At 36.4% G+C, this 24,119-nt stretch overlaps 1 protein-coding gene across 8 annotated transcripts in view; it reads left to right on the plus strand.

The window, feature by feature from the left end:
• Positions 1 to 24,119, plus strand: part of INO80D (INO80 complex subunit D) — a 71,366-nt gene that overhangs the window by 14,138 nt on the left and 33,109 nt on the right. For 5 of the 8 annotated variants that reach the window (XM_055397540.2, XM_088828099.1, XM_055397541.2 and 2 more), the window contains exons 2-5: positions 7,135 to 7,227; positions 7,333 to 7,579; positions 12,245 to 12,987; positions 19,739 to 19,847. In XM_055397540.2, the coding sequence (XP_055253515.1) occupies positions 7,362 to 7,579; positions 12,245 to 12,987; positions 19,739 to 19,847 (1,070 nt within the window). In that variant the 5' untranslated portion in view covers positions 7,135 to 7,227; positions 7,333 to 7,361. The remainder of the gene's footprint in view (positions 1 to 7,134; positions 7,228 to 7,332; positions 7,580 to 12,244; positions 12,988 to 19,738; positions 19,848 to 24,119) is intronic. The other 3 variants (XM_088828100.1, XM_055397545.2, XM_055397543.2) reach the window with 3 other exon arrangements.

A 24,119-nucleotide genomic window follows, 5' to 3' on the forward strand; every position in this document is an offset into this window, starting at 1 on the left:
GGGATTGAATAACAAACTATGTGCGTGCTAAGTCACTTCAGTCATGTCCAACTCTGTGCGACCCTATGGACTGTAGCCCACCAGGCTCCTCTGTCCATGGGATTCTCCAGACAAGACTATTGGAATTGGTTGCCGTGCCCTTCTCCAAACAAGCTGGACAGTTGAACTATTTTTGCAAGAAGTTAAGCATAGAGGAGAAACTGGCAGCATGCAGCTATATAGCTGTGTAACTGGTCAGCTGAAGAGAAATAAAGCCTAAATGATTATCCCCCAAAATCTATGCCATGTGGGCCCTTGTGAGTAGGGGAGACTAGTCCAGCATTGAGTCAAGCCTTAAGGGGGAAATATTGAAGATGATTATTTTCAGAAAGAACTGAGAAAGTAAAAATTATGAATAAATAGTTCCTTATGGTGGGAGGCGGTCTCGAGAGTTGGTGTAAGACATGGCTCCTCTGAAACAGAAGTTTATAGGTAGATACAAAAGCTCAAGAAATAAATGATAAGAGAGAAGAGTAGAGCTAATGGAACCAAAGTATGAAATAAAAGAGAAATGTATAGTTATTATGGAAATGAAGGTCACTTTCAAAGCAGCACATATACCCAATAGCTGAGGATAATGGAGGTAAGCTTGAGAAATTTGAGCAATTCAAAATGGAAAAAGTAAAAATAAAGCCTAGAGACAGAGACAGATACGGAAGACAGTGAATTTAGCATGACTATGATTGATACTCCTAAAAAATACAATAGAATAAATAAAATAGTCTCAAGACATTAAGGAAGCATTTCCCACAATAAAAAAAATGATTTTAAATTCTAAAATGATTTCTAGACTTTATAAATTTAAAAATTAAAAAAAAATTTCCTTTGGCCACATGATGCAGCTTGCAGATCTTAGGTCCCCAACCAAGGGTTGGGCCCAGGTCCTGGCTGTGAAAGCAGCCACTGGATCACCAGAGGATTCCTATGAAGACTTTTATTGTTAGGTTAAAATACGGGGAAAATATGACCTAAGACTTTATGTCCAGGCAAGCTTTAGTTTAAGTGTAATATCAATTGACATATTTTTAAATAGAAAAACTATGGGTTATTTTCAGTAAGTCAGCCCTTGATGGGAAACGTGGAGAATGGAGGTAAGTAAATTATAAACTACTGAATCCAGAGATGGATTGAAAACTAAGTTAAAAGATTAGTGATTACCATCAAATAATTTTGAATATAGGACAAACATTAAAATGTCGTAAGCTATAACAATGTAGAAATAATATAAGGAAAAAATACTGAGTTGGGATAGGTAGTTAACAAAAATGGATTTTTTTCTCATTCATAGCAAGATCTGGAGAAGGCAATGGCAAGCCACTCCAGTACTCTTGCCTAAAAAATCCCATGGATGGAGGAGCCTGGTAGGCTGCAGTCCGTGGGGTCGCTATGGGTCAGACACGACTGAGAGACTTCACTTTCACTTTTCACTTTCACACATTGGAGAAGGAAATGGCAACCCACTCCAGTGTTCTTGCCTGGAGAATCCCAGGGACGGGGGAGCCTGGTGGGCTTCCGTCTATGGGGTCACACCGAGTCGGACACGACTGAAGTGACTTAGCAGTAGCAGCATAGCAAGATCAATCACAGAAATGCTAAGCATACTAACTTTCTTAGTTTGGAGTAAAGAAATGTGATTTAAAGGACTCAGACTGTAAATCTTCCAAGAAAACAGGCTATAAAATGAAATATGTAATAAAAAGAATTGAAAGCTAAACAATACAAAAAATAAGGTAGTAAAATTAAGATGAAACATTTGTCATGTAAGTAAATATTAAATTACAAATAGGATGAACTCATTAAAAGAAAATGACTCAGTTTGGAGGGAAAAAAAAAAAAAACACCTGTTAAGAGCTGCATTGAAAAAGGGACCAGCAAATAATATTTTAGTAAATAATTAGGCTTTGTGGCCACACAGTCTGTTAGAGCTACTCACTTCTCCTGTTACAACATGGAAGCAATCATGTACGATATACAAATGAATGAATAGGACAGTGTTCCAATAAAACTTTATTTACAAAAGCAAGCAATGGGTCAGATTTGTCTTATAAGCCAGAGTTTGTTGACCTGTTATCTTAAATAGTGCTTCAGAAAACTTGAGAGTAAAAGGATAGGCAAAGACTTAACCGGCGAATTCAGGTCCAAAAAATGAAGTCCAGATACTAATATCAGACAAGGTTGAATTCAAGACAAATAACATCAATTGCCTTTTCTAATGATAAAGAGTGACAGTCTAATGATCATGAAATCTCTGTATCACTCAAAAAAGTCCACATTTTTTTTGAGTTTTACACATTCATAAGTGAATGGTCTCTATCTCGTGCCTTTGTTGGCTTTCTGTGAGCTGTAGTTTCTGGGAAGTGAGCAGCTCTCATTCCTGTAACTCTTGTAACCCAGTCATTCGTGTGCCTCCTTCATGAGGATCCAGTGCGGCTGTGGTGCTGTTATCCCTCTGATAGGAACTCTAACTCAGTGTAAAGCCCCAAAGATCTGTTACTTATTTTTATTTTATATTGTACTATATTTTATTTATAGTGTTGTGTTTGTTTCAGGTGTATAGCAAAGTGATACAGTCATATATATATATATATATATATGAATTAACAAAAGCAGTTCCCGTCTTTTGATGGGGAGTTCTTGGTTTATAATATAAATGGCATTGTTTTGAGAGAGGGATAACTTAGGTAAGGCATTGGATTTTTTTTTTCTTTTTGCAGCTTGAGGCAGTTGTAAAATAACTTAATGTAGCTTTTTGCAACTGTGTATTCTGTAGTATTTTTTTCATTTGGTGATATTTTAACAGTTAATGTTTATGGCATTGTGCTTTGTACCATTTATTAAATTTTATAAATAAAAAAAAATCTCTATCAAATAATATAGCTCTAAAATTTATAAAATAAATACAAGGGAAAATAAGGTTATAGTTGGAGATTTTGTTTCATCCCTTGGTAGACAGAAAAAGCAAACTAAATAACAGTGAATGTTAATAGCATGATATATGGTGTAACTAGCAAGGTACCCTAGAAACAACAAATGCTTTTTTCCAGGAGCACCTATTAGTCCCCAAATAAAATGCAGTCAAATCCAAAATCAGAGATATATGCAGGTTATGCTCTTTCTTTTTCTTTTTTCCTTGTGAAATTTGTTTTTATTAGAATATAGGGGATGATTTGAGAAATATCTCCGTGGGTTATGCCCCACCAGGGAGGTGTCAATTCTGATCTTCCTGGGATAGGTTTTGGAACTTCTCAGAGCTGCTTTTCTTGCTGCCAACAGACTCTGAAGGCCCCCCTGCTTGAGTGGCTCCTCCAATGGAAGAGAATTTCCTCTTTTTCTTGGGGACACTCTTGTTTCTGACAGTTCAGGGTCACTAACTGGTTCCTCTTTGAGGAAAGATTTCTTCCTCTTGGGAAGACTTCCATGCTAGCTGTGTCTTCAAGATCGCTACTAACCAGCTTCTCCTTGGAAAAAGAATTCTTCTTGGGTTTGGAAAAAGAGATAGGTCTTTCATTCTATTCTCCCGAGGAGTCTCCTGGGGCTTTTTCTTCACTGGGGTCCTAGCCTCCCAGGAGGCAGCCGAGCCTAGGGAACCAGAGTGTTCCAGCCAGCTCTCTGGGCTCTCTGCAAGGTCCCAGCACTTCTCTTTCCTTATCCTCCACACAGCTGCTGTTTTCTGATGGTAGGAGGGTAGTTGCAGCCAGCTGTTTCCTTCAAGTGTTTCTTCTCCTGTTTCTCCAGCTTCCTAGTAATCTCAGCAGCTGCTCTCTCTGCCTGAACTGTTAACCTCCTTCACGACATCCAGATTCTTCTGTGGTATCTCTCCAGTCTCCTAGGACAGGCGTTCCTCAACTTGTTCGAGTTCTCCCCAAATACTCTTGTGCAACCCTCAGAGAAGCTATCCATTTGTGAGGAAGTACCTTATTTGTTTGCTAGGGGTCTGGAGAGGCAGCCTTTGTTCTTGGCAGTTGCTTGGTCAGTGAAGGTGGGATGGAAAATAAGTCCATGTTTTGGAGTGTTACCCCTTGTCTTCAGGGCTCTGGAAGCTTGGTCCTTTGTTGGGCCCAGGGAATCAGTCAAACACCAGTAAGCTCCTTTTTCTTGTGTGTGTGTGTGTGTGTGTGTGTGTAATCTTAGTTCCCTGACCAAGGATCGAACCTGGGTCCCTTGCAGTGGAGTCCTAATCACTGAACTTCCAGGGAATTCCCAGTGGTCCTTACTCTTAACTAGAACTAAAATGAAGGGAAGCATAAAACTCTGCCATCCGAAAATGTTAGATAACTCTTGGATCAAAGGAGAAATTAAAAAATAAAATCCAAATCAACTAGAAAGTATTGATAATTAGAATGTGTATTACTGCCTATGGGATATAATTAAAACACTACTCAGGAAAATTCATAGATGTAAACAAATTACTAAGCAAGAAAAGAATGAAAAAGAATTAAGCCCAAGAAGTTAAAAAAATATAATGAAAAGAGTGGAAAAAAAGCGGAAAGAGTTAACAAATACAAAAGCAGAAATTGATGAATTAGAAAACACGTAGAGGTGCTGATAATTCCAAGAGGTTTTTTTTTTTTTTTCTTCTTTTTGTGGGGGTAAGTATATTGGTAAAAATATTAAGCAGATAAACTCCTGTTGAACCCAATCATGAACAAAAGGGGAAAGCACACATATCACAAATGTGTATGGACATACATAGAATACAAGAATGAGTCACAGATATTTAGGAAATTAAGTATAAGAGGTCACATTGCTAAATTGTATACAGGTAAATTTGAAAACCTGATCTGCACAAAACACTGCCCAGGCAACCTTCTAAGGAACATTACAACTGCCATGCTTTTTAACTTGTTCAGGAACATAGATTTTAGAAATTGTTTTTTAAAATATTAATACCTAATTCTGCCAAGGCACACACATAGAAAAAATTCTAGACATTCTCAAAATACGAAAATCCTCAATATTAGCAAATATAGCCTAGTCATACATTAGAAGAGTAATGCGTGATGACCAGGTTGCTTTCATCCCAGGAGTGTAAGAAGAGTACAGTATCAGGAAGTACTAAATACTAAATATTTTTAGTACATATTTTTTGAAGTGCAAGAGAAAAATGATCATTTCCCTGAAAACTGAAAAAGAATTTGATAAAAATTAGCTGTCAATTCTGAGTTTGTTTTTTTCTTAATAAAGTAGGAATTGCTTCATACTTCCTTAACATAACACAGAAGTCAGCATTTTACTGCCATTGACTGGAAGCAATTCTTATTTAAAATTAGGAGTAACAGTGGCTATTAACATTGTTTCAATTGTTCTAGCCAATTCAAATAGGGAAAAAGGATGCATGAACATTGGCAAGCAAGGGGGAATCATCAATCTTAATAGACATGATGCCACCTAGGATATGTCAGAGTAAAAAGTGAATGTTACCCTTCATGTGATTTATAAAATATTCTCATACATCTAGATATATAGGCTGCTTTTTTTCATAATGGCAATCAAATTGATTATGTAAATTCCTTTTTTCAGTTATATCCAGCCTATTTATTTCCTGAAGTTCATATAGATTTACTTAACTAATTCATGAAAGATTTATGTTTGCCAGGTGGATGAGCAGGAGAAAGAGAGTGTAAAAATGAAGCCGCATGGGTTTGCTTTGAAATAATTTCCTGTCCTGAACATCCAGACCTTCAGGGCAGCTGAATTTAAATTTTTAGTCCAACTTTTCTTCCTTGCCTCCTAATAAACTGAAAAGGCAAAGTTCTTATTTTTCTTTTACATTGATGCATGATTAGGTTTACTCAGTAATATGTGATATATTTTTTTATTACCCAAGTTAATATTTCAGATTTTTTTCTACTGATGTAAGTGAAATGCTTCTTAACGGTAATATAAATTCTCTACCTTTATCATCAGCAGGTAAAATGTAGTAATAATAAGAACTTTATGAGTAATAACTTATTTGTTCAAGGCATGATACTTAGTATGTTGCATGCTTTGTGTGATTTGATCCCTGAAGCAACCTCATAACTTAGCTACTAATATTATCTCTATTTTACAGATGAGAAAACCACGGTTAAATGGTTTGTCCAAGGTAAATACTGTAGTTACCTTGGCAGATCTCTAACTTAAACAAACATATCTTCTGACTCTTCAAGGATTTGTGTATCTTGCCATTCACTGATATAAGGAGTTTTTTATTTAGTTTCGTAAAGGGGAGAGTGCTTCTCGAGGTTTTCTGTAGCTGATGTCTAAGCTGTTCATCATCTGTCTCTGTGACTTTTGGAGTGTAGAACAAGCAGGTTGGACCACAGCAGCCCTCTATGTCCTGATGTGACCGATTAGTTGTTTCAGTTTCATTGTAGACGGTATGGTGTTATCATAATGTTACTCCTAGACCATTTGTGTGTTGAGAGGTAGTGACTACTGTGTGATTTCTTCCTTCCGTCTTATTAAACTTCCAGAGACTCATCGGCCATGGTAATTATACTATCTGGTGTAACTGGGAGCATTCTGTGGTGCAGAGCACTCAACTGAATCGTGGAAATGTGGTGGTGACTAGTCTTTGGGCTCAAGGCTATAGTCTGGATGGGACAGGTGTGGGGGAGTATTAAAGGGAAAAATAACTTTTAAAAAACAGGGATTTGTTCTTTTTTAATATTTCATAGAAATGTTTGTTACAAATTGCTAAATATTTTGCCAACACATCAGAAAATGTAGAATTTCTTGGGCAAGTTTTGAGTCTGTAGAGCTCAGTCCATTGCCATTTTAAAGAGATTTGAGTTCTGAAAATCGGCATAAGGTAAAACCATCAGTAAAGGAAAAAAAAAAAAAGGACCCGCCACCTTATAACATGAGTTTGGTAGAAGAACCCTGCTATTTTGAGATATTTACAAGACTTAAAGCAAAAATTATTTAGTTCAATTTGGAGTGGTAGGTTAACTTAATATTTTATGTCTTATTATTTGAATTCAATACTGGGATGTTGGGTTACAGTGAAGAATCCATCCCATTAGGAAGCGTGATACCCTAGAATTTTACTTCCCAGGTGAGCAAGCTTTGCTTATTTCTATTTGTTAACTAGGCCTTTTGATATTTTTGTAGACAATCTGCTTCATCTTGATTCTGCAGCATTCCAAACTGTGGTATCCTTGGGGTTCTCTTAACATTGCTATGGTGCAGAAGATTTAAAATCAGGTATGGCTGTGGGGCCCGAAGTCCCTCAGTGAAATTCTCAACTTAAACCTGCCTTATACTCTCTGATTTATCATTTGGGTTTCTTTTTTTGTGGTGGTCTTTTAGCTGATGTTCACAAGGAATAGAGTCACGTGATGTATGAAGGGAAACATATACACTTCTCTGAGGTTGACAATAAGCCCTTGTGCTCATATAGCCCCAAACTGTGCAAGCAGCGGCGACTCAACGGCTACGCTTTCTGTATCAGACACGTTCTGGAGGACAAGACTGCCCCCTTCAAGCAATGTGAATATGTGGCCAAGTATAACAGCCAGCGCTGCACCAACCCCATTCCTAAATCGGAGGACCGCAGGTAAGCGCTGACAGTGGGGAGCAACCTTTGATTGAATCAGCAAGCTTGAAACTTGGTTCTCTTTTGTTTGAAGTATGATATGATGAATTTAAATGTTGAGCTCAGGGGTTAATCTAAGTAAACTTTAGAATCGTTCTAAAGATGAGAGATGGCAATTTTTAGGAAATAGAGTAGTAACTTTGGAGAATTCTTTGTGAAGTATGTTTAAGTGTGTAAAAATTTTTTTTTTGCTTGATATCTTGGTACTGATGTGCTTGGTTTACAGCCTTAGAAAGTATTTTCTGATTTTTCTACTTAGTATTTCATCAGCCTAAATGAGAAAAATGATAGGAACTACTTTGGTGTTACAGTTAATGATAATAATTTTGGAATTTTTATATCTTCACTTGAAAGGTAGCAAATGATATATACTTATTGAAAAAGCATTATTCAAAAGAATGATTACTTGAATCATTCAGAAGATTTATTTCCTCTCAGGCTTCTTTTGGTTAAAAAGAGTTCCATATAAACTATGTTTACTATAATTTAGAACCTGTATTTTCATAGTAAAGTAGGCTTTATGACTGGGATTATGAATTTATACTTTTCTGAGTTAAAGAAAATAATGAGATATTTTTAAAGGAGTTTTATGCTGATTATTAATTTTTCATATCCTTAGAAAAATTTATACTGTATTTCACATATAATCTCTTTTTTTATGTCTCCTTTTGTCAGTTCTCCAGAAACCATGTTGATCATTGTAGGATATTACAGAGAGATGCATGCTTCTTTTCCTGAAAGTTTCAAATACTTGTCTTTAGGTAGAAAATTTGAACTTTTTGCTTCTATAACAAATACATATACAACCTTTATTTTTTGTTTCTATATGTAAACAAATGTCACCTGTGTAAATTGGTTGAAAAGGAACCATGTATTTTGTATGTCATGGTGAGCAACTTATAAACTTTTAGGGTGAAATAAATAATTTGTGTTGATAAATATCCCACCAAAATGAGTACGGTATAATGTGGTGATTTTGAAATACTCTCTCAGAATATCTAATGAGCACTTTAGGTTTCAAATTACAATACCTGAAAGTTAGAAACAGCTGTTTAGTGAGGAAAGGGATAAAATTTTAATCTCAGGTGAAAAAGGTACCAGTGTATTAGGCTAAGCATGTCTGTCCAGTTGGTTTTAGCTGACTAAAAATAATTTCTTACTCTTACCCCTTTTTAACTTTAAGAATGAATGGACTTGGATTTTTTTCACATCAAGATCCATTATAATCACATTTCTATAATTTTGTCTTAAATTCAGTTTATCAGAGGTACAATTTTTGTCAACCTTGGTTTTTTTTTTTTCAATTCAGCTGAAGCAAGTATTATCTTAACAGCAAATAGCAAGAAGTAAATTAAGAGTCACTCTGAATTTCTCCAAAGTATTAATTCTCTGAATTAATGTCTTCACCTTTATATTCAAAGTAATTGTCTTTTCTTTTTTTTTTTTAAGAGTAAGAAAGGAAAGGACTTTTGTGTTGCTGTGTCAAGAGAATCTGGGCTTAAAAGTACTGAGTTATCTATTTTTTCAAAATTGGTCCAAGACCATATGAACACAAATGCTATTAATATTTTTGTGTTTTTGTTGTTGTAGGGCTGTTTGAAAACAGATTAAAGTAGATGTTAGTAGAAAGTAATATTCTTACTTAACCTCAAGAAACCCAGGTTGAATTCATGTCATAATATGTTTAAATCTGTATATAAATGTAATAGTTGTAGCTATACTATATGACACAATGTAGAAAAGATTAATATTCTTTTGAAAATAAGCTTTTATCATTGTTAAGGCAGTTACTCCTTGGACACTTAGGGATTTGAAATGGTTTCTTTTTTTTTTTTTTTTTTAATTGGAGTCTAATTACTTTACAATAATATATTGGTTTGTTTTGCCATACATTGACATGAATCCGCCCCGGGTGTACATGTGTTCCCCTTCTTGAACCCCCCTCCCACCTCCCTCCTCCCCATATTCTCCCTCCAGGTCATCCCCATGCACCAGCCCCGAGCATCCTGTATCATTGAAGTGGTTTTATGTATAGTTTTAGAAAACAAATTCCCAAGGACTTTTAATTGACAAAACTATCTGGTTAGTAGTCAGCTAGAATAAGTACATAACTTACCTGGTATATATTACAAATGCTGACTTATGAAATTCCATCTTTTGGATAGAATAGTGTTAAGTTCAGTTAGAAGTACTAGTATAATTAAAAAGTAATGTCCATTTTCTAATATACTTTTACAGTGGGAAGCTAAGGCCTGGTACTGTAGCCTTGATATTTCAGAGATAAATGGTTATATTAAATTGGTTATTTTTTATAGTATTGTAGATTTAAGTTTGGTGTAGTTTTTATATATATATTTATTTAGTAGTATGTATTTACCAAGAAATTTTGTTTCCTATATTTATTCTTTTCTAAAACAGCTTAAGATATAATTCATATGTGAATCAAGTCACCCATTTGAAGTATACAGTTCAGTATTCTCTAATGTCTTTACAGGAGTGTGTAACTATCAACATAGTCTAATTTCACATTTTCAGCCCCCCAAAGGAACACATTTGCAGGCATTTCCCTGTGTTCTTTTTGACTGGAAGTTCATATTTACATACTTACTTTAAATACATACTTATTTTAAATGCTGTTCATTAAGCAAACTGTTGTAATTCTAATTATGTGGTCACAGTGTGACAGTGGCTAGAGTGGGTTGAGGGTGGGTTTGAAGAAGTACTGTCCCTGTGGATTGGCCTCCGCTGGGTTAGATGATGCACGAATAGTAGCCTCATTTACCAGTCTAGACGGCCCATGTCAATGATCAGAGCAGCTTGATTTCTGAATTTAAAAATGCCCACTTCATTACTCCTCTCTAAAAGTACTAATCCTTTTGTTAATTTGAAAATGAGTAGAAAACAACAAAAACCGTCAACACTTTGTTGGGAAGCTTAATACAAGTATACCTGAAACCCTTTTCCTCATTAGCTGTAGTTTTATGAATCTTTTCTGTTTAGAGTAGGTAGGACCTGGCGCAAACCTTCTAGTTACACACACATACCTGCTCAGTGCAGAGTCTCTTTACAGTCCAGAAAGCTTTTTCTTAGTAGTTGTATTTACAATGAAAGAGTGAGACAAAGCAGCAAAACCATGTGTCCTCATTTTTGGTGAATCTGTTTTTAACAGTTACTAAAACACTTTTCTGTCGCAGCCCAGTGAGTTTGGGAATTTACATTATTTACTTTATTGCCTTTTTTCCCAAACTATGTTCTCTGGAGATATGCTGCAATAAAAATAGGTGCCATTTTAAATAAGTTTGGGAAACAGTGCCACATGGGTACATTTCTACCCTTGGAGTATAATGCACATATCATACAAGATGCTTTGAGAGATTGTTCAGCAGAAACAAATGATATAACTATTATCTCTGTTTAAGCCAGCATTTTCCCAAATTTGTTTAACCATGGCATACTGTCTTTATGGCATACTTGTCAGCATACCTTAGAACTGCATGAGGTATACCAGTTTGGGAAATACTACTTTTCTATTTCCTAGAGAAGGAAATGGCAACCCACTCCAATATTGTTGCCTGGAAAATCTCATGAACACAGGAGCGTGGTGGGCTACAGTCTGTGGAGTTGCAAAGAGTCGGGCATGACTTAGCAACTAAAGGACAAATGACTTTTCTATTGGTTAGAAATCTCTATAGGTTTTCAGTGTAATTTTATTCAAATAACATGCATTCTTAATAAGAGTCTTCAAGAGCTTTGATTTTTTTCTTCTATTTTTTTAATTGAAGTATAGTTGATTTACATGTTAATTTCTGCTGTACAGCACAGTGATTCAGTTATACATATATACATTCTGTTTTATATTCTTTTCTACTATAGTTTATCACAGGATATTAAATATTGTTCCCTGTGCTAAATGAGCTTTGATTTTTAGTTTTAAGTCTTAGCTCTGTCACTTTCTATATAGGTGGTTTTGGGTAAGTTAATTTATATAAAATTTAGCTTCCTCATCTTGTATAAAGGGCATTATTTTGGTACCTATTGCAGGTAGAACTTAGAAGAGATAATTCATGTACTCAACACATGGCTGTTGAGAAACTCATTTAATCTGTAATTGCACCAACTAGTTTTATTATTTTCTCCTCTTCTGTGTGTGTGTGTATAGAACACACAGTAGACATTTGATATTCTTAAGTGTTATGTCATAAGATGTTCGTGAATCTCCAATACTTGAATGGCATTGGGACATGTGAGTTTTTCTCTGGAAGAGAATTTTAAGTGATCCTTTAGATTCCTGATGAGCTACTTTGTATGCTATGAATAGGGAATAACAAAGCCATGTGAGAACCAATAGCTAGGTGTTTATCCAGGACCAGTCATTGTTTGAATGACTTGCTTCTGTCTGGCAGCCTCTTAGTATGTGCAGTTCATTTGTTTGCTTTTGCAAACCTGCACAAACTTTGCAGATTGCTTGAAGGTGATGGAAGTTGTATAAATTACATTATTATATTATTATTATAGTCATGTGTTTTGAGCATACAAGGATTCACATTTTATGATATGTAGCTTTGTATTCTACTTTTCTCAAGATGTATTATGAACAGTCTCCTGTATATGTGTGTATTTTTATAGGTACTGCAACAGCCACTTGCAGGTACTTGGCTTTATCCCGAAAAAAGAGAGGAAGAAAAAGAATGACCCTATAGATGAGGTCAAGGTCAGGCACCAGATGGATACCATGGCCTTTAGCCTGACAGTGCCCACGCTGGCCTTGAAGATGCCCAATGGACTGGATGGAATGTCCCTCTCTCCACCAGGGGCAAGGGTCCCTGTCCACTACCTGGAAACCGAGTTGGAAGACCCCTTTGCTTTCAACGAGGAAGATGATGACCTAAAGAAAGGGGCAACTGTGAGAAAGAAGTTGCAGAGCAAGTTGGCCCAGAATCGGCAGCGCCAGAGAGAGACAGAGATTTTAAAAGTTCGACAAGAGCACTTTAGTCCCCCTCCTGCCCCTTCTCAGCAGCAGCCTCCGCAGCAGCACTCCCACCTGTCACCTTTACCCACTTTAAAACCTCCAGCGCCACCGCAGGGTGTAGTCTGCAAGTCACCTCAACCTCAGAACACCAGCCTACCAATGCAGGGAGTGGCCCCCACCACACACACTATAGCACAAGCAAGGCAGTTGTCTCACAAGAGGCCTCTGCCCCTCCTGCCATCCAGTAGGGCTCCCGCCGTGGACCCGCCCAGGACTGACCGGGTCCTTATGAAAGCCACAGCCTTCTCTCCACACTTCTCTTGTATAAGTCGACTGCAGAGACTGGTGAAACTGTGCACCCAAAAACATCAGTTGGACACTGATCTGTTTCCCCATTTAGGTGAGTTACCGTTTCTTACACTGTGTCATATACGTAAGTAATATAACAAAATGTCCCTTTTTTGCACAAGGTTTTATTTTCATAGCCTTCTTCTACCCCTATGGTCCAATCAAGACTCTGTATTTAGATAAATCACCTTAACATAAACATGCTACTGGATAGAACAGTAATTGGTGAACAGGATACAGAAAAATAGGAGCTGGGAGTTTAGAATTCCAGTTACAGCTTCTAGTAGGGTAGTAGCAATATTGAAAGCAGTTGTGTTTGGTTTTGTACTTCTGTGAGCTCAATCCTTGTGTGTCTAATGAAGTTCTTGACATGTCTTATCACAGAACTTTGAAATAAAGATAGTATTGTTGGCATCTGCTGACAGTTTTCTAAAAAAAAATTCTTTAATGCCCGTTCATGATTTAAAAGCAAAAAGTTACAGGAAACTGTAATGGAGACAGGTATCCATCTTTGTTGCTTCTGAGTTTTCTATCTTAATCAAGAAAATCCTCTGATAGCAAGTTTATACAGATATTCTACATATTCTGTTAATAGTTTGATTGTTTTAATTTTGTTCATTTAAACCTTTGATATATTTGGAATTTATTCTTGTGTTGTGAGCTGTGATTCTAACTTTAGGAAAGATTGTTTGCATGAAATATGACAGCACTAGAAAAATGGGAAAAGATGGGAATAGGAGAAGAAAGATAAATGGTCAATAAACAAATGAAAACCTCAATCCTCCTAACAGATGGGGAAATGCAAATTAAAGTAACAATCAGTTACAATCAGATTAGCAAAAATTATATCCATTGTTAATATGGGATCTCATACGTGGCTGGTGAGTAATGCAACAATATCTACTAATTTAAAGTATATGTATAGCCAGCAAGCTCACTTTTGGAACTCTGTATATTAAAAAAAGTACCAGAATGTAAGGATATGTGTTCCAGGATGTTTACTGCAGCATTGCTTGCAATACTAAAAATCTGCAAACCACCTTTATAACGTGTGGGAAATTTTGAGTAAATTCTGATATGTATACATTTTATGAAGTATTACACAGCTATTTAAAAAAATAAATAAAAATAAAAAGAATGAGTGAAATCTCTTTTACCTGGATGTATCCATAGTATCTTAACAAGCAGAAAAATACCGTGGTATTGTACTGTCCCATTTTTTTAAAATAAGCAAAGTGAATAAACAAGGGACACCAGTATATCTGTTGATCAAGCATGTGAATAAATGTTTGTCTCTTTGTTACAAGCATAGTTAAAGTGTGAATGAATGTACACTATTAGGCTGTTAACATTGGCTGCCATGTGGGATGGAATTGGACAGGATATGTTTTTAGGGAGATGGGAGTGATAACTCATATAGCTTTATATTGTTTCACTTGTTATTAAGCAATGTATGACATTTGGTGGGCTTCCCAGGTGACTCAGTGGTAAAGAATCCACCTGCCAATGCAGGAGACGTAGGTTCCATTCCTGGGTCGGGAAGATCCCCTGGAGAAGAAAATGGCAACCACTCCAGTTTTCTTACCTGGAGAATCCCATGGACAGAGGAGCCTGGTGAGCTACAGTCTATGGGGTCACAAAGAGTGGGACAGGACTTGACTTCTGTTAAAGAAACTAGTGAAGCTTAAAGAAAAAAAATATAAGCAAATATAACACAGCAAACCTTATTAGTACTTATTTGTTAATACCTTGGCATATTCTTTCAGATATATAAAATTAAATTCCTGCTATATGTACAGTATTATAACCTATTTAAAAATTTTTATAATGTATTAAGTTAGTAATGTTTCATACACAACATAATTTGTCACAGCTGAATTCTTTAAATCATTTCCAATTTATTTAATTATAAAGTATTGCAGCTGTATAGCCCTCGCAGTAAAATAATTACCATCACATCTTTAATTTTTCCTTCAAATAGATGCCTGGAAGCAGAATTGCTGATTCCAAGCCTTTTCACTTTTTAAAAAGGTTTTTGATACGTATTGCCAAATTGGCCTTTCAGAATTTTTTCTTCAGTTTACTTTTCTTTCAGCAGTGTATGAGAATGAGTTTCTCTACATCTTTATAGACCTGGATATTAGATATTATTATTATTTTGCCTTTACAAATTTGATAGAAAATTTGGCAGTACATATAATAAAACTTCTGAGGTGTGCTTTAATACCTTAGACCAGTATTTCCTAAATTTTTGGCCTTAGAATCACTTTATTTGCACTTTTCAAAGTTGTTGAGGTCACTGTCGAGATTTGATATATGTGAGTTATATCTGTTGCTAGTTATTGAATTAGAAGTTAAAACAGAAATTTAAAAAATACTAATTCATTTTAAAATAACAATAAACTTACAGCATGTTAACATGTTCTTTTTATGAAAAATAACTTTCCAAAACAAGAACAAATATAATGGGAAGAACAGCATTTTTTGACCTGGTTTAGCAAATCTTTTTGGCCACACCGTGTGGCCTGTGGGATCTTAGTTCCCCGACCAAGGGTTTGAACCTGTGCTCCTGCATTGGAAGCGTGGAGTCTTAACCACTGGACCACGAGGGAAGTCCCTGTTTAGCAAAACTCAGTGTCTGGTATAATAGTAGAAGACAGCTAGATATCTGCATTCAGTGTGTCCTGATTCAATGTGGTTTTGGTTAGTAGATAAAAAGATGGCTTTACACATTTGTTGTAGGAAAAGGAGGGCAGGTATTTTAATAGTTTTTTTTCCAAAAAATTGTAGATATTTGTAATTGGTTCTTCACCATAACTTGACAAGTGGTAGTTTTTAAAGATTAGTTTCAGTGTGAAATCTGAAACCATATCAAGGAATTTTGTATACAGTTACATTAAAATCCATTGATTTGCCTTGTACTTTGAATGAATATCTTACCCATGGATGATATTGTAACATCGTATGTTGGTCATTTGGTAAATACTGGCTTACTGAATTACACACATGTCCCAAATGTTGACATATTTTGTTATATTAAAATTTTAGGTTGCATTCATTAATATTAACACTAATCATATCAGAAAAATCTGACTCTTAAGAGTTTGTCATACCATCAGTGATAAATTCAAGTTTTACTCCAGAATTGAGCTTTGGTTTGTTTTTTATCATTTCATTGTTAAGTCATTGTGGGGAACATATACTGACAACTAGTACAGTTTTTTGCCCCTCTTGATTCATGCTAAGGCATCAGCAGTTTGATCCCCCGTGGTTTGTTGTTGTTTTTACCAACAGTGCAAATGTCACCACAGTAAAAAAGACAAATAATATCTTAATATTGTCTTGAAGGTAGTATTGACTTGTCTCCCCAAAAGGGTTTAAGGGACCTCTGGGGATCTGTAGGCCAAACTTTGAGTAAAAGCTGCTATTCTAGATTAATAATGTAGTTTTGACTCTTGGTTCATACTGCCTTTTTTGGACATACGTATTTTCTATTTTATCTTGTCAATTTTTTCATCCATTTTTATTTAAGCATCTCTCTTTTTTCTTGATAGGTAAGGGCCTTTTACACATATTTCATGTTTGTTGCAAAGCCTCTTCTCCCTCCCATTTGTTATTTGCTTTTAGTACCCATTATAAAGGTTTTCCACTCCAGTACTGTTGCCTGGAGAATCCCATGGACGGAGGAGCATGGTAGGCTACAGTCCATGGGGTCACTAAGAGTCGGACACGACTGAGCGACTTCACTTTCACTTTTCACTTTCCTACATTGGAGAAGGAAATGGCAACCCACTCCAGTATTCTTGCCTGGAGAATCCCAGGGACAGAGGAGCCTGTTGGGCTGCTGTCTATGGGGTCGCACAGAGTCGGACACAACTGACGCGACTTACCAGCAGCAGCAGCAGCAGCAGCATAAAGGTTTTGGAATTTAGAGGTTAAAATTTTTTATGTAAATTCTCTTTCTCTCTCTCTTTTTTTTATTAAGATTTCTTTTTCAATCAGTTTTTTTCCCCTCTCCCTTTGTTTAGGTTGTCTTCATTCCAAGAAAACGTATATATATATGTGTGTGTATATATATATAAAATATGTACATATATATAATATGTATGTATGTGTGTGTATATATAATATGTATATATGTGTATATATATAATATGTGTGTATATATATAAAATATGTATATATATATATATTCACCAACATTTTCTTTAGTCCTTCTGTTATTTCAGTCATCTATTTGGAACTCATTAGGTATTAGTTTTGAGGCAGAGATCTAAGTTTTCTTTGCACATCTGCCTCTCATTCCAGCTTTTACCCCCATCATCTGCTAAATTTTTATTTGTATTTCTATTTATTTCTAGATACTGATAATATTTTAGCTTTTGAAATTTTACATTATGTTGAGGGCTGACTTTCAATCATTTTGAACAGAGCTAAAACTCATAGAAAAGTATTGTCTTTTTATTTTTAGAAAATGTAAATGATTAAGGAACTCAAGTTTTTGTTTTTTTAATTTTTTTTTTAATTGGAGGATAATTGCTTTACACTGTTGTGCGGTCTCTGCCACCAAGTTTTTAAAACAGGTTATTTTGGAGAAACCAGAAATTGTACTGTACTGTTACAACCAAGTCTGCATTCATGTCAGCAAAGAATACTTAAAGAAAAATGCAGTATTTAATTAGCTCCTCCCGTCCTGTTTGAGTTGTTTATCTCAATTAGTTACGTTGAAACTGGTGATAATGAAGCCAAGATCAAAGGTTTGCTTTATTGGACAGTTAATTTTACAACAGGAGAAGCACTTCAATCTCAGTTCTTATGACTTAGATCTTGACTTTTTCAGAGAAAGCATAGGTGACTTAGTAGACATTATTTTGACTTTTACAGAAACTTAAAAAATAACAATTCATGTTCTAATTTTTAAAGGTGCTTTAAGTGTCACTTTGTGTTTGAAAGATCTCACCTTTCAACATCCTGAAGCTAATGATGTCATCACTTTTTTTTTTAATTTACCCTTTAACAAATTGATAGTTATTTTAGTTAGAGAAAGTAACTTTTTAAGATGACCTACGATGAGTTGACTCACTGGAAAAGACTCTGATGCTGGGAGGGATTGGGGGTGGGAGGAGAAGGGGACGACAGAGAATGAGATGGCTGGATGGCATCACCGACTCGATGGACATGAGTTTGCGTGAACTCCGGGAGTTGGTGATGGACAGGGAGGGCTGGCGTGCTGTGATTCATGGGGTCGCAAAGAGTCAGACATGACTGAGCGACTGAACTGAACTGAATACTTTGAATAGTCATCTTGGAACTAGGTTTAGAGTTTCTTTATGCCGGTGGCAGTGTTATTTAATTTTAAGCATTTCTAATTTGCATTTCAATTAACCTTTTCTTAATTTCCTAGTTTGGCATGTGTGAACTAGTGGCTTAGACGATAAAGAATCTGCCTGCAATGCAAGGTTTGGTCCCTGCGTGGGGAAGATTCCCTGGAGAAGGGAATCCATTCCAGTGTTCTTGCCTGGAGAATTCCATGGACAGAGGGGCCTGATGGGCTACATACAGTCCATGGGGTTGCAAAGAGTCGGACATGACTAAGCAATTATATTGGACACTAAACTCATTTAAACTATGGAAGAAATCTGTGAGATCCTAATTGTGTGTAATAAAGACTGTCTCTGATTTTTGAGGGTCTCAAGAAGGAAGACATAGGATACTAGTCATCAGGGTGTCTAATTAAAGTTTCATAGTGGTTTTGAATATGTTAAGTAGTCCACACACTGTTGTATTTTAGGCTGTGCAGGATCAGTATTTATCAAGACCTCTTCAAGATACAAAACTTTTAAAAAGGCAGAACCTTTATGTTGGAAGCTAATAATTATCCAGTCATTAAAAATAATGCATTTAACAAAATGAATAAGCATTATTCATACTCTTATTTCTCTGCTTCTAACCTTGTTTTCAAAACGGAACTCAAAATGTGACAGCTTTTGTTTAACTAAAAGAAACTCCAGTAACATTAGAAATAGAATGTTGCTATCCTACCCCTGAGGACTGGAGGAGAATAGGGCAACAGGATGAGATGGTTGGATGGCATCGCTGACTCAGTGGACATGGATTTGAACAATCTCTGGGAGACAGTGAAGGACAGGGAAGCCTGGCGTGCTGCAGTCCATGGGCTCGCAAAGAGTTGGACACAACTGAGCGACTGAACAACAGTCCTGCCCTTCCCTCTTCCCCTGGGGAACAAAAGACTGGGCATGTTCCTGCCTTGTCAATGGAGTCCTTTCCTCCAGAGATGTTGTTGGGAGAGGGGGATGCAATGTGCCTGCCTTTAACAGTTTATTCTAGGACCCTTCTTTGTTGAGGTATAGCCTGAGTCCAGTGGTACCTTTTGACTTTTTCTTGCCTGAACGTACATTAGGCTTCTTTTCCCATTGTCTTGAATATCTCTTATGTTTTTCTGACATTATTTTAGTGTATATGTTGTGATACTTAAGAAATTCTACCCTTTATTTTTTTCAGACTTGAACTCTGTTGTTTCTTCTCCCTTTGTGAAGCATCCTATAGAAGAAGTTCACCTGAGCCTTTTTGTTACAATGTCATTGTTTTAAATTTGAGTGCATGTTGTACATTCATTATTAATATCTTTGCTAGAAACAGGGATGAAACTCATCAGGAGGCATTTATTCACACTATGGTAGTGTTCTACAGGTATTGGGTTATGTGTTTCAGGTAGTTTTTCATCTAAATTTTAAATAAACATGAATTTTTTCTATCTTGCCACATCCTTTCCCCTGTCCTAGGGTTGGACTGGTCTGAAGAGAGTGGAGAAGAACTTGAGGACTCAGAGCAGGCCTCGCCATACCAGGTGGCCTGGTCCATCCGAGAGACCCTCAGATACGAAAGACACACGTGAGACCTCCTTTTCCTTTTTATTCTTCAATTTCCACTGTAGTAAATGGGTTCTTCCTATATATGCTAATTTTTAAAATGTTACTGGATGTAGTTTTATTGTAATGGAGGTAAAAATAGATTCCACTTGAGAGGAGATGTACTATATTGTTTGAGGAGAGTGATGTTTATGTTTCCTTGGTAAATTTGTTTCAGTACCTTTTTCAGTTATGACTGAAGGAACCAATTGTAATAGATTTTAGAACTGAAGGGGACCTGAGAGGTTATCTGATCCCATTTCCTCATTTTATAGAAGAGGAACTCAAGGCCTTGACAGGTTAAGGAACTTGCCAGTGTCCCTGGCCTACTTGGAGTCCCCCTGTCTGATTTCTCCATGTTTTCTTTGGCCCTATCCACACAGTAGCTGGGAGTAGTTCTTTTTACTTCACCTCCATCTTATGCAAGATTGATCCTTTCTTTAATATTTTAACGTGTTAAAGTAGTTTCCAAAATAGTCTCATTAGCAGTTCTTGGTACCTGCCTTATCAGAAAGCTGTAGGTTGATGCCCAGCCCCTTCAGGTGGCAGTGAGAAGGGTAGTTCTCTTTCGGAGGACTGCCTCAGCATTGTGGGGCTATGCTCTAGGTGCAGTGTGAGAGGACTGAGATTCTTTTCTGTGAGGCGAAAAGGTGACTTACAGATTCAGCTAATTTTTTTTTTTTAAGTTCTGTTGAATAGATGTTCAACAAGATAGAGGGGAGACTATCTGCCCCAGGCCAGTTTAGAATAAGTATCCTTGTATGGATATACATTCTAGGGTCTGGTTTCTGAATTTATAGGTGTACAATGTGATTTGTTAGTATACCCAGATATGATTAGGCTTAAGAAACTGATTCACTCAAGACTAATGTATAAGCCAAAATGCCAGTTGATGGTCAGAAATACAATCATTAAGTGGTACGAATGTTCACTAAGCAAAACTATACGGGAAGCAAGTTGTAGTCAGAAGCTTATTTGGACGTGGAGTTAGAGCAGGAGAGTTAGCTGTATTTATTTATGGTCGTTGTCCTTAACCTTTAATAGCCTAATGTTTCCATTTCCACTCTCGGGACTTAAATCCCATATAGTTGTCCCTGTCTTTGCTGTCTCCGAGTTAGTATTGGAAAATGCTGTATGTTTTTTTCTCTCTCTGAGGTTCTGTTTTATATGTCATTCAAGACTATTTCCTTATCATTAGCATTTCTTGCTTTCAAATGGAAATGCAACTGAGCTTAAGCTTTTTTTCCACATTATAGATAATATCAAACATGTTTCCTAAGGTTGATATTCATATCAGCTTAGCTTGACTTGGGATATTTTGAGTTAATTTGACAAATTGCTCTAAATGAGGTAACATAAGTAAATGCTCAGCATAATACCTGATTCATGAGAACCGACTGGTAAATGATAGCCAAGAATCCTATTTTAATTCTGCAGGTGACCTGAACATTAGTATTGGCAGTATTTGCCTTTGATCAGGAGCAGTTTATATTCCATTTCTTCCTTAGTTGCAGAGTTCTCAGAATTTGTGTTAGACTTGTGACCAGTTGTCATCGTCTTTATCTCTGTAGCATTTTACTTTCTTGGCCAGTTTTGCTAACTTGCTTCTTCCTTGGCTCACCATGATATTCTGCTTTCCTGGCCCTTCTTTCCCTTCAGTATGTAGTTCTCCTTTTTACACGCTGTTGTCTTTAGTTCTTGCCCAGCTGTCCCTTTAGTCTTTTCCTCTTCACTCATTTGTTTGTTCACTCACTCAGCGTATTCTCGTTGAACTCGTATTATGCTTCAGGCAGTGTTCTGCTTCAGGCACAGGGCACTGCATTCTTTCCCTTGGGTGAAACTGGGGTTGCGTTGGTTGATCATCCCTCCTATGCCTGCAGCTGCACGTCTGCATCTACCGCCGTGCTTTCTCAGGAACTCTGTCCTGTACTGCAGATGACCTGTAGAACAACTTCCTTCCAGCTTCTGGTTGTACTCCACTGTAACAGCAAATGGAGAGCTCTAGGAAGCTGGTCCTGCCTAGCCTGTCCATTATATCTTCAAGAAATTTTTGCCCTGTGAGATTTCTCAAAAGGTTTTGCCATTTAAAAGCCCTCAATGCGTTCATTGTGTTTTGGGAAGAAAAATGGACAGTAGTTTGATCATCACATTCGCCTCTGAAGAACCTTTTCGTGAACTTTCTTCCTAAACTAAAATGCTACTTAAAGAAATTTGGGGAGAAAGTTTGGCCTTGTTTTGGCAAAGGTTCCTTGGTTACTTAGTTTAGTTGTAGATGTATATGCCAAAGTGGAGCTCTCAGGATTTTATTCAGAGAAGGCAATGACACCCCACTCCAGTACTCTCGCCTGGAAAATCCCATGGACAGAGGAGCCTGGTGGGCTGCAGTCCATGGGGTCACTAAGAGTCGGACCTGACTGAGAAACTTCACTTTCACTTTCATGCATTGAAGAAGGAAATGGCAACCCACTCCAGTGTTCTTGCCTGGAGAATCCCAGGGACGGGGGAGCCTAGTGGGCTGCTGTCTATTGGGTCGCACAGAGTCAGACATGTTTGAAGTGACTTAGGAGCAGCAGCATCTCAGTAGCAGAAGTAAGTTGGTATCTTAAATGTATTATTAAGGAACAGTAATTACTGCCAGGAACTACTTACCTTTTCACATTCCTAATGATGTCTTCCAACAGAATAAAGTTCTTAATTTTAATGAGTACAATTTACTAGTGGTTTTTTTTTTTCCTTTCTGGTTAATTTATTTGACTCACTTGAGAAATCATTGCTTATGCCAGGATTATGAAGCTATTTTCTCATAATATCTTTTAAAAGATTTATTGTTTTACCGGCAGTCTTTCTAGAATTTATTTTTGTATATATTATATGTGATGTGAGTTAGGACCAAGAATCATTTTTTTCCAATATGACTTTTCTGTTTAAGCAACACTTTGAACACTTGCTTTCCATTGCACTGGACCCCTTGACATATATGTGTTTGTCTATTTGTGCGTTTTCTAATCTCTTCCATTGGCCTCTTTGTCCTTGTGCCAATACCTCAAAGTTTTAATTAAAATAGCTTCATAATAGATTTTAATCTTTTTAAAGAAAGCTTTTGGTTTCATTGCTTTTTCTTCTGTTTTAACTTCTTATTTTTTATTTCATTGCTTTCTTTTCTTTTTTATTTGGCTCTACCAGGCAGCATCTTCCCTGATCAGGGATTGAACCCCTGCCTCCTACACTGGGGTGTGGAGTCTTAACCACTGGTCCTTCAGGAAAGTCCTATTTTGTTGCTTTTTGTTCTTCGTTGTTTTTTCTGTTTGGCTTTAATTTTTTGAAGTTTTTAAGATAATAGCTTAAGTCATGTAAATCTGAGATATTTCTGGCATAGATGCTTGGTGCTATTCATTTTCCTCTAAACACTGTTTTTAGCTGCATCCTACAAATTTTGGTATGACATGTTTTCATTTTTATTAAATTCAAAAGACTTTCTAATACCCACCCCACCTCCTTTTTTTTTTTTTTTTTTATTGCCGTGCAGCCTGTGGGGTCTTAGTTCCCTGACCAGGGGTTGAACCCAGGCCCTTGGCAGTAAGATCTAGAAGTCCTAACCAGTGGACCACCAGGGAACTCTGATACCCCTTCTGATATCTTGTTTGATCTGTGGGTTATTTAGAAGTGATATTTAGTTTACACATATTTGGAAATTTATCAGGAATTGGTTTCTCATTTAATTGATTTAATTGTACTGTGATCAGAGATCACATTTATTTATTTATTTTTTTTTCAGAGATCACATTTAGATTAGAGTGTTCTGTAAATGTCAGGTCAACTTGGTTAGTAGTGTTGAGGTTTTCTCTGATTTTCTTTCTTTTCATCTTTGGTGATTTCCTTTCATTTTGTTCTATCAATTACTGAGACTGGGATGTTGAAATCTCTATTTGACCGTTTTTGTTTTTTTTTTTTAGGAAAATTACACATCTTTATTTTTAAATTATCCTTAAAATTACTACGTTTGCCAATAGAGACAACATAGATATGCTTGAATGTGAAAGATGGGGTTAGGCAATGTAGATGGAGTGCAGGACCTCCAGCTCCTGAGTAAGACTGTTGGTATCATTGTTCGAAAAGTTGTCTTTTGCGGTCTTTTTTCTACCATGAGAGACTAAGCAGAATCCTTTTTTATTATTCAATTCATTTAAACTAAAAAATAAAAATAAAACAAAATGCCCTAAAACATAGCTTATCTATTTTTCCTCCTATATACCTC

Source organism: Moschus berezovskii, chromosome 2 (assembly GCF_049115385.1).
Source record: "Moschus berezovskii isolate FMDL1 chromosome 2, NW_MosBer_1.0, whole genome shotgun sequence".
NCBI lineage: Eukaryota > Metazoa > Chordata > Mammalia > Artiodactyla > Moschidae > Moschus > Moschus berezovskii.